Source organism: Pleurodeles waltl, chromosome 2_2 (assembly GCF_031143425.1).
Source record: "Pleurodeles waltl isolate 20211129_DDA chromosome 2_2, aPleWal1.hap1.20221129, whole genome shotgun sequence".
NCBI lineage: Eukaryota > Metazoa > Chordata > Amphibia > Caudata > Salamandridae > Pleurodeles > Pleurodeles waltl.
This window is the reverse complement of record NC_090439.1, coordinates 1,157,803,645-1,157,821,328: the sequence shown is the minus strand read 5'-3', so window position 1 is coordinate 1,157,821,328 and position 17,684 is coordinate 1,157,803,645. Positions and strand designations below refer to the sequence as shown.

The 17,684-nt window shown below is 48.9% G+C and overlaps 1 protein-coding gene across 1 annotated transcript in view; it reads left to right on the top strand.

The window, feature by feature from the left end:
- Nucleotides 1-17,684, top strand: part of LOC138282989 (E3 ubiquitin-protein ligase TRIM39-like) — a 119,367-nt gene that overhangs the window by 70,835 nt on the left and 30,848 nt on the right. The window contains exon 5 of the mRNA XM_069221082.1: nt 8,617-8,723. Within this exon, the coding sequence (XP_069077183.1) occupies nt 8,617-8,723 (107 nt within the window). The remainder of the gene's footprint in view (nt 1-8,616; nt 8,724-17,684) is intronic.

Below are 17,684 nucleotides of genomic sequence, written 5' to 3'. Positions count from 1 at the left end.
ACACAAGCAATAAATGAGGAACACACACTCGGAGACAATTCCAGGCCAATAGGTTTTTGTATGGAAAAATATATTTTCTTAGTTTATTTTAAGAACCACAGGTTCAAAATTTACATGTAATACTTCAAATGAAAGGTATTGCAGGTAGGCACTTTAGGAACTTTGAATAATCAAAATAGCATACACAGTTTACAAATAAATCACATATAACTATTTTAAAACTAGACAATGTGCAACTTTCACAGTTCCTAGGGGGAGTAAGAGTTTGTTAGTTCTTGCAGGTAAGTAAACCACCTACGGGGTTCAAGTTTGGGTCCAAAGTAGCCCACCGTTGGGGGTTCAGAGCAACCCCAAAGTTACCACACCAGCAGCTCAGGGCCGGTCAGGTGCAGAGGTCAAAGTGGTGCCCAAAACGCATAGGCTTCAATGGAGAAGGGGGTGCCCCGGTTCCAGTCTGCTAGCAGGTAAGTACCTGCGTCTTCGGAGGGCAGACCGGGGGTTTTTTGTAGGGCACCAGGGGGGACACAAGTCCACACAGAAAGTACACCCTCAGCGGCACGGGGGCGGCCAGGTGCAGTGTGCAAACAAGCGTCGGGTTTGTAATAGGAATCAATGGGAGACCAAGGGGTCTCTTCAGTGATGCAGGCAAGGGGGGGGCTCCTCGGGGTAGCCACCACCTGGGCAAGGGAGAGGTCCTCCTGTGGGTCACTCCTGCACTGGAGTTCGGATCCTTCAGGTCCTGGGGGCTGCGGGTGCAGAGTCTTTACCAGGCGTCGGGATCTGGGAGTCAGGCAGTCGCGGTCAGGGGGAGCCTCAGGATTCCCTCTGCAGGCGTCGCTGTGGGGGCTCAGGGGGGACAACTCTGGCTACTCACGGTCTCGCAGTCGCCGGGGAGTCCTTCCTGAAGTGTTGTTTCTACACAAGTCGAGCCGGGGGCGTCGGGTGCAGAGTAGCAAGTCTCACGCTTCCGGCGGGAAAACGCAAGTTGTTTGAAAGTTGCTGCTTTGTTTCAAAGTTGCAGTCTTTGGTGAACAGGGCCGCTGTCCTCGGGAGTTCTTGGTCCTTCTAGAGCAGGGCAGTCCTCTGGGGATTCAGAGGTCGCTGGTCCCTGGGGAGAGCGTCGCTGGAGCAGTGTCTTTAGAAGGGGGGAGACAGGCCGGTAGAGCTGGGGCCAAAGCAGTTGGTGTCTCCGTCTTCTCTACAGGGTTTTTCAGCTTAGCAGTCCTCTTCTTCTTAGGTTGCAGGAATCTGAGTTCCTAGGTTCAGGGGAGCCCCTAAATACAGAATTTAGGGGTGTGTTTAGGTCTGGGAGGGCAGTAGCCAATGGCTACTAGCCCTAAGGGAGGCTACACCCTCTTTGTGCCTCCTCCCAAGGGGAGGAGGTCACATTCCTATCCCTATTGGGGGAATCCTCCATCTGCAAGATGGAGGATTTCTAAAAGTCAGAGTCACCTCAGCTCAGGTTGCCTTTGGGGCTGTCCTGACTGGCCAGTGACTACTCCTTGTTTTTCTCATTATCTCCTCCGGCCTTGCTGCCAAAAGTGGGGCCGTGGCCGGAGGGGGCGGGCAACTCCACTAGCTGGAATGCCCTGGGGTGCTGTAACAAAGGGGGTGAGCCTTTGAGGCTCACCGCCAGGTGTTACAGTTCCTGCAAGGGGGAGGTGATAAGCATCTCCACCCAGTACAGGCTTTGTTACTAGCCACAGAGTGACAAAGGCACTCTCCCCATGTGGCCAGCAACATGTCTCGAGTGTGGCAGGCTGCTAAAACCAGTCAGCCTACACGGGTAGTTGGTTAAGGTTTCAGGGGGCACCTCTAAGGTGCCCTCTGGGGTGTATGCTACAATAAAATGTACACTGGCATCAGTGTGCATTTATTGTGCTGAGAAGTTTGATACCAAACTTCACAGTTTTCAGTGTAGCCATTATGGTGCTGTGGAGTTCGTGCATGACAGACTCCCAGACCATATACTCTTATGGCTACCCTGCACTTACAATGTCTAAGGTTTTGCTTAGACACTGTAGGGGCACAGTGCTCATGCACTGGTGCCCTCACCTATGGTATAGTGCACCCTGCCTTAGGGCTGTAAGGCCTGCTAGAGGGGTGACTTATCTATACTGCATAGGCAGTGTGAGGTTGGCATGGCACCCTGAGGGGAGTGCCATGTCGACTTACTCGTTTTGTCCTCACCAGCACGCACAAGCTGGCAAGCAGTGTGTCTGTGCTGAGTGAGGGGTCCCCAGGGTGGCATAAGATATGCTGCAGCCCTTAGAGACCTTCCCTGGCATCAGGGCCCTTGGTACCAGGGGTACCAGTTACAAGGGACTTACCTGGATGCCAGGGTGTGCCAATTGTGGAAACAAAAGTACAGGTTAGGGAAAGAACACTGGTGCTGGGGCCTGATTAGCAGGCCTCAGCACACTTTCAAATCAAAGCTTAGCATCAGCAAAGGCAAAAAGTCAGGGGGTAACCATGCCAAGGAGGCATTTCCTTACACAACCCCTCCCCCCAAACGAAAGAGGATGAGACTAACCTTTCCCAAGAGAGTCTTCATTTTCTAAGTGGAAGAACCTGGAAAGGCCATCTGCATTGGCATGGGCAGTCCCAGGTCTGTGTTCCACTATAAAGTCCATTCCCTGTAGGGAGATGGACCACCTCAACAGTTTTGGATTTTCACCTTTCATTTGCATCAGCCATCTGAGAGGTCTGTGGTCAGTTTGAACTACAAAGTGAGTACCAAAGAGTTATGGTCTCAGCTTCTTCAGGGACCAAACCACAGCAAAGGCCTCCCTCTCAATGGCACTCCAACGCTGCTCCCTGGGGAGTAACCTCCTGCTAATGAAAGCAACAGGCTGGTCAAGGCCATCATCATTTGTTTGGGACAAAACTGCCCCTATCCCATGTTCAGAGGCATTTGTCTGCACAATGAACTGTTTGGAGTAATCTGGAGCTTTTAGAACTGGTGCTGTGCACATTGCTTGTTTCAGGGTGTCAAAGGCCTGTTGGCATTCTACAGTCCAGTTTACTTTCTTGGGCATTTTCTTGGAGGTAAGTTCTGTGAGGGCTGTCACTATGGATCCATATCCCTTCACAAACCTCCTGTAGTACCCAGTCAAGCCAAGGAATGCCCTGACTTGAGTCTGGGTTTTTGGAGCTGCCCAGTCCAGAATAGTCTGGATCTTAGGCTGGAGTGGCTGAACTTGGCCTCCACCTACAAGGTGTCCCAAGTAAACCACAGTTCCCTGCCCTATCTGGCATTTGGATGCCTTGATAGAGAGGCCTGCTGACTGCAGAGCCTTCAAAACCTTCTTCAGGTGGACCAGGTGATCCTGCCAGCTGGAGCTAAAGACAGCAATATCATCAAGATAAGCTGCACTAAAGGACTCCAAACCAGCAAGGACTTGATTCACCAACCTTTGGAAGGTGGCAGGGGCATTCTTTAAACCAAAGGGCATAACAGTAACCTGATAATGCCCATCAGGTGTGGAGAATGCTGTCTTTTCTTTTGCTCCTGGTGCCATTTTCATTTGCCAGTACCCTGCAGTTAAGTCAAAGGTACTTAAGAATTTGGCAGCACCCAATTTGTCAATCAGTTCATCAGCCCTTGGAATGGGATGGGCATCTGTCTTGGTGACAGAATTAAGTCCTCTGTAGTCCACACAAAACCTCATCTCTCTCTTTCCATCTTTGGTGTGAGGTTTGGGGACTAAGACCACTGGGCTAGGCCAGGGGCTGTCAGAGTGCTCAATGACTCCCAATTCCAGCATCTTGTGGACTTCCACTTTGATGCTTTCCTTAACTTGGTCAGACTGTCTGAAAATGTTGTTTTTGACAGGCATGCTGTCTCCTGTGTCCCCATCATGGGTACACAGGTGTGTCTGACCAGGGGTTAGGGAAAAGAGCTCAGCAAACTGTTGCAGGACCTTCCTGCAGTCAGATTGCTGTTGGCTAGAGAGGGTGTCTGAGTAGATCACTCCATCAACTGAGCCATCTTTAGTGTTTGATGAAAGGAGATCAGGGAGATGTTCACTCTCAGCTTCCTGGTCCTCATCTGTTAACATCAACAGATTCACATCAGCCTTATCATGGAAGAGCTTATGGCGGTTCACATGGATCACCCTCTTGGGGCTCCTGCTAGTGCCTAGGTCCACCAGGTAGGTGACCTGACTCTTCTTCTCTAGTACTGGGTAAGGGCCACTCCATTTGTCCTGAAGTGCCCTGGGAGCCATAGGCTCCAAAACTCAGACTTTCTGCCCTGGTTGAAATTCAACCATTGCAGCCTTTTGGTCATACCAAAACTTCTGGAGCTGTTGGCTAGCCTCAAGGTTTTTACTTGCCTTTTCCATGTACTCTGCCATCCTTGAACGTAGGCCAAGTACATAGTCCACTATGTCTTGTTTAGGCTCATGAAGAGGTCTCTCCCAGCCTTCTTTCACAAGAGCTAGTGGTCCCCTTACAGGGTGGCCAAACAGAAGTTCAAAGGGTGAGAACCCTACTTCCTTCTAAGGCACCTCTCTGTAAGCGAAAAACAGACATGGCAGGAGGACATCCCATCTCCTTTTGAGTTTTTCAGGGAGCCCCATGATCATGCCTTTTAATGTCTTGTTGAATCTCTCAACAAGGCCATTAGTTTGTGGATGGTATGGTGTAGTGAATTTATAAGTCACTCCACACTCATTCCACATGTGTTTCAGGTATGCTGACATGAAGTTGGTACCTCTGTCAGACACCACCTCTTTAGGAAAACCCACTCTGGTAAAAATACTAATGAGGGCCTTGGCTACTGCAGGGGCAGTAGTCGACCTAAGGGGAATAGCTTCAGGGTATCTAGTAGCATGATCCACTACTACTAGTATGTACATGTTCCCTGAGGCTGTGGGAGGTTCCAGTGGACCCACTATGTCGACACCCACTCTTTCAAAGGGGACCCCCACCACTGGAAGTAGAATGAGGGGGTCCTTTGGATGTCCACCTGTCTTACCACTGGCTTGACAGGTGGTACAGGAGACACAAAACTCCTTGACTTTCTGGGACATGTTGGGCCAGTAGAAGTGGTTGACTAGTCTCTCCCACGTCTTGGTTTGCCCAAATGCCCAGCAAGAGGAATATCATGGGCTAAGGTCAGTATTAACTCTCTAAACTCCTGAGGCACTACCACTCTCCTAGTGGCACCAGGTTTGGGATCTCTTGCCTCAGTGTACAGGAGTCCATCTTCCCAATAGACCCTATGTGTTCCAGTTTTCTTGCCATTGGACTCTTCAGCAGCTTGCTGCCTAAAGCCTTCAAGAGAGGGACAGGTTTCTTGCCCCTTACACAGCTGCTCCCTTGAGGGCCCCCCTGGGCCTAAGAGCTCAACCTGATAAGGTTCTAACTCTAGAGGCTCAGTTCCCTCAGAGGGCAGAACTTCTTCCTGAGAAGAGAGGTTCTCTTTTTGTTGTTGTGTTGCAGCTGGTTTCCCAGTTGTCTTTCCTTTTCTCTTGGTAGGCTGGGCCCTTTTTCCAGGCTCCAGCTCTACGTTTTCGCCCTGAGCCTTGCACTGTGCCCTTGTCTTGACACACACCAGTTCAGGGATACCCAGCATGGCTGCATGGGTTTTCAGTTCTACCTCAGCCCATGCTGAGGACTCCAGGTCATTTCCAAGCAAACAGTCTACTGGGATATTGGAGGAGACCACCACCTGTTTCAGGCCATTGACCCCTCCCCACTCTAAAGTTACCATAGCCATGGGATGTACTTTAGTCTGATTGTCAGCGTTGGTGACTGGATACGTTTGTCCAGCCAGGTATTGACCAGGGGAAAACAGTTTCTCTGTCACCATGGTGACACTGGCACCTGTATCCCTCAGGCCTTCTACACTTGTCCCATTTATTAAGAGCTGCTGCCTGTATTTTTGCATGTTAGGAGGCCAGGCAGCCAGTGTGGCTAAATCCACCCCACCCTCAGAGACTAATGTAGCTTCAGTGTGACACCTGATTTGCTCTGGGCACACTGTTGATCCCACTTGGAGACTAGCCATTCCAGTGTTAGCTGGAGTGGAGTTATAAGTGGTACTTTTCTTTGGACAGGCCTTGTCTCCAGTTTGGTGTCCAGGCTGATTACAGCTACAACACCAGGCCTTTTGGGGATCAAAGTTTTTACCCTTGTACCCAAACATTTTTGTGAAGAGGCTCTGGGCCCACCCTCCTGTGCAGGTTTTTGGGGGCCTGTAGAAGACTCGTTTTGTCCTCACCAGCACACACAAGCTGGCAAGCAGTGTGTCTGTGCTGAGTGAGGGGTCCCCAGGGTGGCATAAGATATGCTGCAGCCCTTAGAGACCTTCCCTGGCATCAGGGCCCTTGGTACCAGGGGTACCAGTTACAAGGGACTTACCTGGATGCCAGGGTGTGCCAATTGTGGAAACAAAAGTACAGGTTAGGGAAAGAACACTGGTGCTGGGGCCTGGTTAGCAGGCCTCAGCACATTTTCAAATCAAAACTTAGCATCAGCAAAGGCAAAAAGTCAGGTGGTAACCATGCCAAAGAGGCATTTCCTTACAATATACTACAGGGCACGTCACACAGCTAAAAATATGGCAAGCGTAGAATCTGTGAACATAGGGGGTGTCTAATAGGGTTGGCATTGGGTTCGGCCACTCAAAACATACTCACTCACTGGGGTACTGATACTCTTCCCCAACACCTGTGATGATACACCACCTGTGGCTCATCTTAGGCATGGAGAATATTACTCTGACATTGACGAGCCAAGCAGACTCTTTCAGAGAGTTATGGGGCTCATTTCTGACGCTCCTTTCTATGGAGTTTAGGGAGTTAACCTGCCCCAGATATCTCCGTCTCCTGAGACTTCACGACACACCAGCCATGATACAGTGAACAGGAACATGTAGGGGTTTAACCTTTAGTGTTTTCTCACATTGTTGCTGTATTAATGGGTAAATGTGCTCCCGGGAGGAGGGAGGGCGGGAGGGGGGATGCTTTGTTTACCTTTCATCCCATTCTATGTTATTACTTTTAATACAGCTATATAATTATTATCACTATGCAGCCCCCTTCCAGCTGGGTCATACAATGCGATCACTGTAGAATATTACATACCAATAAAAATGATTTGAATCTAAAATGCAGGACTTAAGTGAGTCCATTATTAAGCTCTTTAGAGATTTCAAGGAACAGGCCTTCAGTTATTACAAGGTAGAGAGATCCAGAGATTCCAAGGTACAGGGATCCAGAGAGTCCAAGGTACATGGATCCAGAGATTCCAAGGTACAGGGATCCAGAGATTCCAAGGTACAGGGATCCAGAGATTCCAAGGGACAGGGATCCAGAGATTCCGAGGTACAGGGATCCAGAGATTCCGAGGTACAGGGATCCAGAGATGCTGAGGTACAGGGCTCCAGAGATGCTGAGGTACAGGGATCCAGAGATTCCAAGGTACAGGGATCCAGAGCTTCCAAGGTACAGGGATCCAGAGCTTCCAAGATACAGGGATCCAGAGATTCTGAGGTACAGGGATCCAGAGATTCTGAGGTACAGGGATCCAGAGATTCCAGTGTACAGGGATCCAGAGATTCCAGTGTACAGGGATCCAGAGATTCTAAGATGCAGAAATGCAGAGCTTCCAAGGACCATGACTCCAAAGATTCCACAGTGTAGGATTACAAGGATCCCAAGGTGGAGAAGTTCAATGATTCTACGATGCAGGAGATGTAGTAATTCCAGGTTGACGGCTTTCACAGACAGGGTGCAGGATCTCACAGATAGTCCTACTCAGCTCTACTGAGATTTTGCAGGAGAGGAAGAAAGCAAGAGAGAGAGAGTGAGCCTGACAGACGAGGGGGATCACGAGAGTGAGTAGAAGATCAAGAGGCATGAGTAGAGAGTGAGAGAGGGAATGAAAGAGATAGTGTGTGATTATTCACATCTGCTTTTGAGATCCCAAGAACTGTCAGCGACTCTAACAAACCAAGAGAGTTAATATGAGAGAAAAAAAAGAACAAACGTGTGTGTGTGACAAGTATTATTCAGTTACAGAGAAGCAAAGAGGGGCTGAGAGATGCTGAGACAGAGGTAGAGGGTGTGAGGGTAGTAACAACAATTGTGCACAATTATGTTTGTGCTGTTAGAGTCGCAGAGAGAGAAGGAAAGAGGGAGAAGGTGGGAGGATGAAATAAAGTCGAGACAGCGCAGCACACAGAGTCTGTGTGATTGTTTGTAGTAACAATCAATGTGCACAGATACCTTTGCAATATCTGGAGCTTTCTGAAAGAGAGGACCAGAGGGAGCGAGGAGCACAAAGTGATGTGAGAGAAGAAGAAAGAGTTATACAGGTAATCAGATAAATAGACAGAAAGGGAGGTGGAGAGAGAGAGAGGCCATGTGTGTTAGTTTCTGAGTTTTTCTCTGAGATCCTGAAGCTTGTATTATCATGTGCTAATCCCTGCAAAGGTCTGAGCAGAGGGGTGTGCATAGTAGAAGGGATAATGTGTGACACTTGTGGATGCCCACCCAGAGCCGTTGTGTATGTGTGTGTGCGTGCGTTTGTGTTTGTGCTGTTCCTTTTCAGATCCTGTAGACTCTGAGTCTTCTCAAACACTAAAATGATTTGTGTGTCCTTCAGGTGTAAGAAGGTGAAGTTTCAGGGTCCAGAGAGTGAGTTGAAGAAAACAAAGGAAAAAGAAGTTATGATAACTCTGAAACCTGAAGAGGAGATGAAGAAATATAAAGGTAAATAGAGTTGTGCTGAATGTTATTATATGTCGGTGTCCACACTGAGACCTTTGGCCTCCACCAGCTACAGCTACAGCTTTTACTGTGGAAAGATCTGTCACGCACTGACCCCCTCGGTGGTGCTAACTCCTGAGCCGTGCTGGTGGACCCTCAGCAGCACAGGGAGTTCCTCCTTAACATTGTCCATGATAACCCCTTGGCTGGGCATCTGGGGGTGACCAACACCTGAGAGAGGCTGGTCAACCACTTCTACTTGCCCCAGACGTCAGAGAAGGTCAAGGAGTTTTGTCGCTCCTGTGTGACCTACCAAGTCAGTGGCAAGGGAGGAGGCAAACCCAAGGCTCCCCTGATACCACTGTCAGCGGTGGGCAGCTTTAGAGAGGGGGTGCATTGCTTGAGACCATTTGTAAAAGTGCAGTCAGCTGCTTCAAAAGGAAGTGTCCGCGCTCGTGAGGTAACAAACTGAGAGTCAGTATCCGGAATGAAGTAAGGGGCGGCACAAAAGTGGAGGCTAGCCAAGATTAAGGTTGTGCATGAGCAGAAGTCTTGAGCTGTGCTCAAAAGATAAACGGATTTGGTTGGGAATAGAGATGATGCTCCAATTGTACCATTTACTGCAGTACACTGTCTAGTGCTGCACTGTGGACAGTGTAGTATAGTGCACTGTGTAATGCAGTGTGCTCTCTTGTGCAACAAGCCATCTGGTACATTGTGACATGTAGTACAGTGTGCCATCTGGTGCAGCGTTTTGTGAAGTATGCACTGTCTATTCTGTTGTGCTCTCTAGTGCTGTATCCTGCCTAGAACTACGTTCTGTCTTGTATGGTGTATTCTCTAGTTGTAGGAAGCTGGCCCCTTGTGTGCAGTACCCCCCCACACTTTTTGCCTGATATCTGATGCCAACTTGACTGTGTGCTGGGATCCTGCTCACCAGGCCCAAGCACCTGTGTTCACTCCCTAAAACTGTACCATTTTTCCACAATTGGCACACCCCTGCCCCACAGCTAAGTCCCTTGTAAAAGGTATCAGTGGTACCAAGAGCTCTGTGACCAGGGAGGGTTCCTAAGGGCTTCAGCATATAATGTGCCACCTTAAGGGACCCCTCACCAAACACATGCACACTGCCAATGCAACTTGTGTGTGCTGATGGGAAGAAAAGGGTAAAGTTGACATGGCATTCCCCTCAGGATGCCATGCCCACAAACCACTTCCTGTGGTATAGGTAGGCCACCCCCCTAGCAAACCTTACAGCCCTAAGGCAGGGTGCACTATACCACAGGTGAGGGCATAGCTACATGAGCAATGTGCCCCTAGAGTGTCTAAGTCCATTCTTAGACATTGTAAGTGCAGTTTAGCCATATTGAGTATATGGACTGGGAGTTTGTCATTACGAACACCACAGCTCCATAATGGCTTCACTAAAGTCTGGGAAGTTTGATATCAAACTTCTCAGCACATTAAACGCACACTGATGCCAGTGTTGAATTTATTAAAAAATGCCCCCTGTATTTTACCCAATCCTTTAGTGCAGGACTGACTGGTCTGTGCCAGCCTGCTGCTGAGAGACGAGTTTCTGACCCCATGTGGTGAGGGCCTTTGTGCTCTCTGAGGCCAGAAACAAAGCCTGCACTGAGTGGAGGTGCTTCACACTTCCCCCGCAGAAACTGTAACTCTTGGCGGTGAGCATCAAAGGCTCAGACCTCCTGTTACAATGCCCCAGGGAACTCCAGCCAGTATCCTACCCACTCTGCACCCGACTTCCACAGTCCGTGTCCCAGTGGCCCAACCAGCTAAAGCTGGTCCAGAGGCGATTCTGAGCAAGTCCCCACCCTGGGTTGACCCCTCCTGTCGAACACGATGCTGTGTGCAGCCCGAATCCAGAGGACCACCCCTGACCGCGAAGAATCCGGATGAAGATACCCAACACCAACCCTACCCCTGCACCCGCAGCGCCCTGGCCTTGGGAAATTCGACCACCGGTCCAACAATGTCCAGCAGGCGGCCCTCCTCCTCGTCCAGTTGGTGGTTTTCTATAACCGACCCCCTGGACTTCACCTGCAGCATCTTTGTGACTCCTGGGGTCCCCCCATAGGATAGCATTGGGAGCCTGACGCTGTGTTTGCACCCTGCACCCAGCTGCCCCTGCGCCGCTGAGGGTGTGTGTTAGGTGCTGACCTGTCCCCCCCCCCCCCGGTGCTCCTCTAAACCCCCCAAGTCTGCCCTCCTAAGACACGGGTACTTACCTGCAAGCAGGCCTGATTCAGAGTGCCCCGTCTCCGTAGGAGCCCATGTTAAATCAACCTTGACTTTGACCTCTGCACCCGACTGGCCCCCTGTTTCTGGTGGTGGGTGTTTGGGGTTATATTGAACCCCAACCTGTGGACATCCTAACCCCCGGAGACTGGAACCACAAGGTTCAAGTTGCAGGCAAGTAAGTTTGCAAGTAAGTACAATACCACTTTGTTTAGAATTGGCGAGTTATACGATTTTCAAACAAATAGCAATAATCTGTTTTCAAAGTTGACACACTGCAATTTTCAGAAACAGTTCTAGGGTGGGGAGAAAAGTTAGTACAGTTACAACGTGAGTACAGGACTCCATTCCATTCTCCAGTTACCTGCAACTTCAGTCTTGTGGTTCTAGAAATAAAGTAAGAAAATATATTTTTGCTATATAAAAACCATTGGCCTGGATTTACTTAGTCATTGAGTGTGTGCTTCCCTTATTATTTGTGTGGGTACAACAAATGCTTAGCACTACCCTCTGATAAGCCTAACTGCTCGACAACACTACCACAAATAGAGCTTTAGTATTATCTACTTTAGTCTCTGTTAATCCTTTTGGGAACCCCTGGGGTCTGAGCACACTATGGGGGTCATTATGACCCTGACGGTCCGGCCTCGCCAAACCGCTGGTCACGACCAGACCGCCAACAGCGTGACGGTGCAGGACCTCTAAATTATGACTGCGGCATTGAACTGGCAGCAGCCCTGTCACGAAATCCCTTGGGGGTAAGGATACTGGTGACAGGAATCTTCATTCCTGTCGCCACTACAGGACTCCTCAACCCCCCTTCCATGTAGGAGCCACCCCCAACCCGACCCCATCAGGAGCCCACCCCCATCCCCGTACTCCCCCCTCCCCCGATCCCCATACACACCCCCTCCCCCTGATCCCCATACTCACCCCCGATCCCAGTACTTACCCACGCTCCCCAATCCACACATGTACACGCACAAATCCACGCTCACTCATTCACACACACATGGCCACGACACTCCCTCCACCCCCTGCATGCACACATTCACACAAGCACACAGACACTTGCACAAACACACACAACGCCCCCACCTCCCCCAAATTCACCCCCCCATTCAGGCACACAACACTCAACACCACCCCCCCTCCGCTGTATGCCGATCACCTTACCTGGTGGTCGTCGTCTGGGAGGACACGGGGTCCATGGTGCTTGCTTTGCCACCAGCTCCCTGCCAACCCAACACCGCCACGCCGTTTACAATGTTGTAATACGGCGGGCAGTGTTGGCAAGCTCCACTAGACTGCTGACCGCCAGTATGGCTGCTAGCGACTTTCCGCCCAGTATGTGGCGGGGAGCAGCCAGCGGTCATAATATGGAGGTCATGTGGTGGGCGCGACTTCAGCGGTCTACCAAAAATTAGGGTAATGCACATTACAGTGTGCTCCTTCCAGGTAGGTGCTGTGTAGTGCAGTGTATTTGACAGTACAGTGTGCTCCTTCCAGGTAAGTGCTGTATAGTGCTGTGTAATGCACAGTACAGTGTGCTCCTTCCAGGTAGGTGCTGTTAGGCCAATGTATTGTGCAGTACCTTGTACTCCTTCTATGTAGGTCTGGTGTAGTGCAGTGTTTTGTACCATACAGTGTGCCCCTTCCAGGTAGTTGCTGTGCAGTGCAGTCTATTCTACACTGTGCTCCTTCCAGGTAGGTCCCGTGTAGTGCAGTGTATTGTACAGTACAGGATGCTTCTAACCAGGTAGGTGCTGTTAGGCCAGTGTATTGTACAGTGCTGTCTGCTCTGTCCAGGTAGGTGAGGTGTAGTGCAGTGTATTGTACAGTACAGTGTGCTCCTTCCAGGTAGGTACTGTGTAATGCACAGTACAGTGTGCTCCTTCCAGGTAGGTGATGTGTTGTGCAGTATATTGTACTGTGTGCTCCCTCCAGGTAGGTGCTCTGTTGTGCAGTGTATGGTACACTACAGTGTGCTCCTAACCTGGTAGGAGCTGTTAGGCCAGTGTTTTTGTACATTACAGTCTGCTCCATTCAGGCAGAATGGGGTGTAGTGCAGTGTATTGTATAGTACACTGTGCTCCCTCCAGGTAGGTGAGGTGTAGTGCAGTGTATTGTACATTACAGTGTGCTCCTACCAGGTAGGTGCTGTATGGTGCAGTGTATTTTAAAGTATATTGTGCTCCTAACCAGGTAGCTGCTGTTGGGCCAGCGTAATGTACAGTACAGTATGCTTCTTCCAGGTACGTGCGGTGTATTGTACAGTACAATGTGGTTCTTCCAGGTAGGTGCTGTGTAGTGCAGTGTATCGCTCAGAGTGCTCTTTACATGTAGGCGCAGTATGGTGCAGTTTATTGTACTATGTGTTCCTTCCAGGTAGCGGCTGTTTAGTGCAGTGGATTATACAGTACAGTGGGTACATTCTAGGTAGGTGCTGTGTAGTGCAGTGTATTGCTCAGTGTGCTCTTTACATGGAGGCGCAGTATAGTGCAGTTTATTGTACTATGTGTTCCTTACAGGTAGGTCCTGTGTAGTGCAGTGTATTGCTCAGTGTGCTCTTTACAGGTATGTGCAATATAGTGCAGTTTATTGTACTATGTGTTTCTTCCAGGTCGGTGCTGTGTAGTGCAGTGTATTGTACAGTATAGTGTGCTCCTTCCAGGTAGGTGCAATATAGTGCAGTTTATTGTACTATGTGTTCCTTCCAGGTAGGTGTTGTATCGTGCAGTGTATTGTACAGTACAGTGTGCACCTTCTAGGTACGTGTTGTGTAGTGCAGTGTATTGTACAGTGTGCTTCTTCCAGGTAGGTGCTGTGTAGTGCATTGTATTGTACAGTACAGTGTGCTCCTTCCTTGCAGGTGCTGTGTAGTGCAGTGTATTGTACAGTGTTGTTCTTCCGGTTAGGTGCTGTGTAGTGCACTGTATTGTACAGTAAATTGTGCTCCTTCCAGGTAGGTGCTGTGTAGTGCAGCGTATTGCACAGTATATTGTACTCCTTCCAGGTATTTGCAGTGTATTGTACAGTACAGTCTGCTCCTTCCAGGTAGATGCTGTGAGGTGCAGTCTATTGTACTGTGTGCTCCTTCCGGGTAGGTGCTGTGTAGTGCAGTGTATTGCTAAGTGTGCTCTTTACATGGAGGCGCAGTATAGTGCAGCTTATTGTACTATGTGTTCCTTACAGGTAGGTCCTGTGTAGTGCAGTGTATTGCTCAGTGTGCTCTTTACAGGTAGGTGCAATATAGTGCCGTTTATTGTACTCCTTCCAGGTAGGTGCTGTGTAGTGCATTGTATTGCTCAGTGTGCTCTTTACAGGTAGGTGAAGTATAGTTTAGTTTATTGTACTATGTGTTCCTTCCAGGTAGGTGCTGTGTAGTACAGTGTATTTGTACAGTACAGTGTGCTCCCTCCCGGTAAGTTTTGTTAGTGCAGTGTATTGTACAGTAAAGTGTGCTCCTTCAGGGGTAGGTGCTGTGTAGTACAGTGTTTTGTACAGTGTATTCCTTCGAGGTAGGTGCTGTTAGTGCAGTGTATTGTACAGTACAGTGTGCTCCTTCCCGGTAGGTGCTGCATAGTGCAGTGTATTCTACAGTGTGGTCCTTTCAGGTAGGTGCTGGATAGTGCTGTGTAAAGCACAGTACAGTGTACTCCTTCCAGGTAGGTGCTGTGTAGTGCAGTGTATTGTATAGTCTGCTCCTTCAAAGTAGAAGCTGTATAGTGCAGTGTATTGTACTGTGTGCACCCTCCAGGTGGGTGCTGTGTAGTGCAGTGTATTGTACAGTACAGTGTGCTCCTAACCAGGTGGGTGCTGTTAGGCAAGTGTATTGTACAGTACAGTCTGCTCCTTGCAGGTAGGTGGGATGTAGTGCAGTGTATTGTACAGTACATTGTGCTCCCTCCAGGTAGGTGTGATGTAGTGCAGTGTATTGTACAGTGCAGTGTGCTCCTTTCAGGCAGGTGCTGTATAGTGCAGTGTATTTTACAGTACAGTGTGCTCCTAACCAGGTAGCTGCTGTTAGGCCAGTGTATTGTTCAGTACAGTATGCTCCTTCCAGGTATGTGTGGTGTAGTGCAGTGTATTGTACAGTACAGTGTGCTTCTTCCAGGTAGGTGTGGTGTAGTGCAGTGCATTGTACAGTTCTCCTTCCAGGTAGCTGCATAGTAGTGCAGTGTATTGTACAGTACAGTGTGCCCCTTCCATATAGGTGTTGTATAGTGCAGTGTATTGAACAGTACTCTCTGCTCCTTCCAGGTAGGTGCTGTGTAGCGCAGTGTATTGTACTGTGTGCTCTTTACAGGTAAATGCAGTACAGTGCAGTTTATTGTCCAATGTGTTCCTTCCAGGTAGGCAGATAAATGCAGTACAGTGCATTTTATTGTACTATGTGTTCCTTGCAGGTAGGTGCTTTGTAGTGCAGTGTATTGCACAGTACAGTGTGCTCCTTCCTTGTAGGTGCAGTGTATTCTACAGTGTGGTCCTTGCAGGTAGATGCAGTGGAGTGGAGTGTACATTACAGTGTGCTCCTTCCAGGTAGGTGCTGTGCAGTGCAGTGTATTGCTAAGAGTGCTCTTTAGAGATAGGTGCAGTACAGTGCAGTTTATTGTACTATGTGTTTCTTCCAGGTAGTTGTTGTATCGCATAGTGTATTGTACAGTACAGTGTGCTCCTTACAAGTGGTGCATTGTATTCTACAGTGTGGTCCTTGCAGGTAGGTGCTGTGCAGTGCAGTGTTTTGTACAGTACAGTGTCCTACGTCCAGGTAGGTGCGGTGTAGTGCAGTGCAATGTACAGTACAGTCTGCTGCTTCCAGTTGGTGCTGTGTAGTGTGTTGTGTAGTGCAGTGTATTTTACAGTACAGTGTGCACCTAACCAGGTAGTTGTTGTTTAGGCCAGTGTATTGTACAGTACAGTGTGCTCCTTCCAGGAAGGTGTTGTGCAGTGTATTGCTCAGAATGCTCTTTACAGATAAATGCAGTACAGTGCATTTTATTGTACTATGTGTTCCTTGCAGGTAGGTGCTTTGTAGTGCAGTGTATTGTACAGTACAGTGTGCTCCTTCCATGTAGGTGCAGTGTATTCTACAGTGTGGTCCTTGCAGGTAGATGCAGTGGAGTGGAGTGTACAGTACAGTGTGCTCCTTCCAGGTAGGTGCTGTGCAGTGCAGTGTATTGCTAAGAGTGCTCTTTAGAGATAGGTGCAGTACAGTGCAGTTTATTGTACTATGTGTTTCTTCCAGGTAGTTGTTGTATCGCACAGTGTATTGTACAGTACAGTGTGCTCCTTACAAGTGGTGCAGTGTATTCTACAGTGTGCTCCTTGCAGGTAGGTGCTGTGCAATGCAGTGTATTGTAAAGTACAGTGTCCTACATCCAGGTAGGTGCGGTGTAGTGCAGTGCAATGTACAGTACAGTCTGCTGCTTCCAGTTGGCGCTGTGTAGTGCAGTGTATTGTACAGTACAGTGTTGTCCTTCCAGGTAGGTGTAGTGCAGTGTATTGCTCAGTGTGCACTTTAGAGGTAGGTGCAGTATAATGCAGTTTATTGTACTATGTGTTCATTCCACGTAGGGGCTGTGTAGTGCAGTGTATTGTACAATACAGTGTGCTCCTTCTAGGTAGGTGCTGTGTAGTGCAGTATATTGCTCAGTGTGCTCTTTACATGTAGGTGCAGTACAGTGCAGTTTAGTGTACTATGTGTTCCTTGCAGGTAGGTACTTTGTAGTGCAGTGTACTGTACAGTACAGTGTGCTCCTTCCATGTAGGTGCTGTGCAGTGCAGTGTATTGTACAGTAGAGTACAGTGTTCTCCTTCCGGGTTGGTACTATGCAGTGCAGTGTATTGTATAGTACAGTGTGCTCCTTCCAGGTAGGGGCTGTGTAGTGCACTGTATTGCTCATAGTGCTCTTTACAGATAGGTGCAGTATAGTGCAATTTAGTGTACTGTGTGATCCTTGCAGGTAGATGCTGTGTAGTGCAGTGTATTGTACAGTACAGTGTGCTCCTTATGTGTAGGTGCAGTGTATTCTACATTGTGTTCCTTGCAGGTAGGTGCTGTGCAGTGTATTGTACAGTTCAGTGTTCTCCTTCCAGGTTGGTGCTGTGCAGTGTATTGTATAGTACTGTGTGCTCCTTCCAGGTAGGGGCTGTATAGTACAGTGTATTGCTCAGTGTGCTCCTTACAGGTAGGTGCAGTATAGTGCAGTTTATTGTACTATGTGTTCCTTCCAGGTAAGTGTTGTATCGTGCAGTGTATTGTACAGTACAGTGTTCACAGTCTAGGTAGGTGATGTGTAGTGCAGTGTATTGTATAGTACAGTGTGCTCGTAACTAGGTAGGTGCTGTTAGGCCAGTGTATTGTGCAGTACAGTGTGCTCCTTCCAGGTAGGTGTGGTGTTGTGCAGTGTATTGTACAGTACAGTCTGCTCCTTCCAGGTAGGGGCTGTGTAGTGCACTGTATTGCTCATAGTGCTCTTTACAGATAGGTGCAGTTTAGTGTACTATGTGATCCTTGCAGGTAGATGCTGTGTAGTGCAGTGTATTGTACAGTACAGTGTGCTCCTTATGTGTAGGTGCAGTGTATTCTACATTGTGTTCCTTGCAGGTAGGTGCTGTGCAGTGTATTGTACAGTACAGTGTTCTCCTTCCAGGTAGGTACTGGGCAGTGTATTGTATAGTACTGTTTGCTCCTTCCAGGTA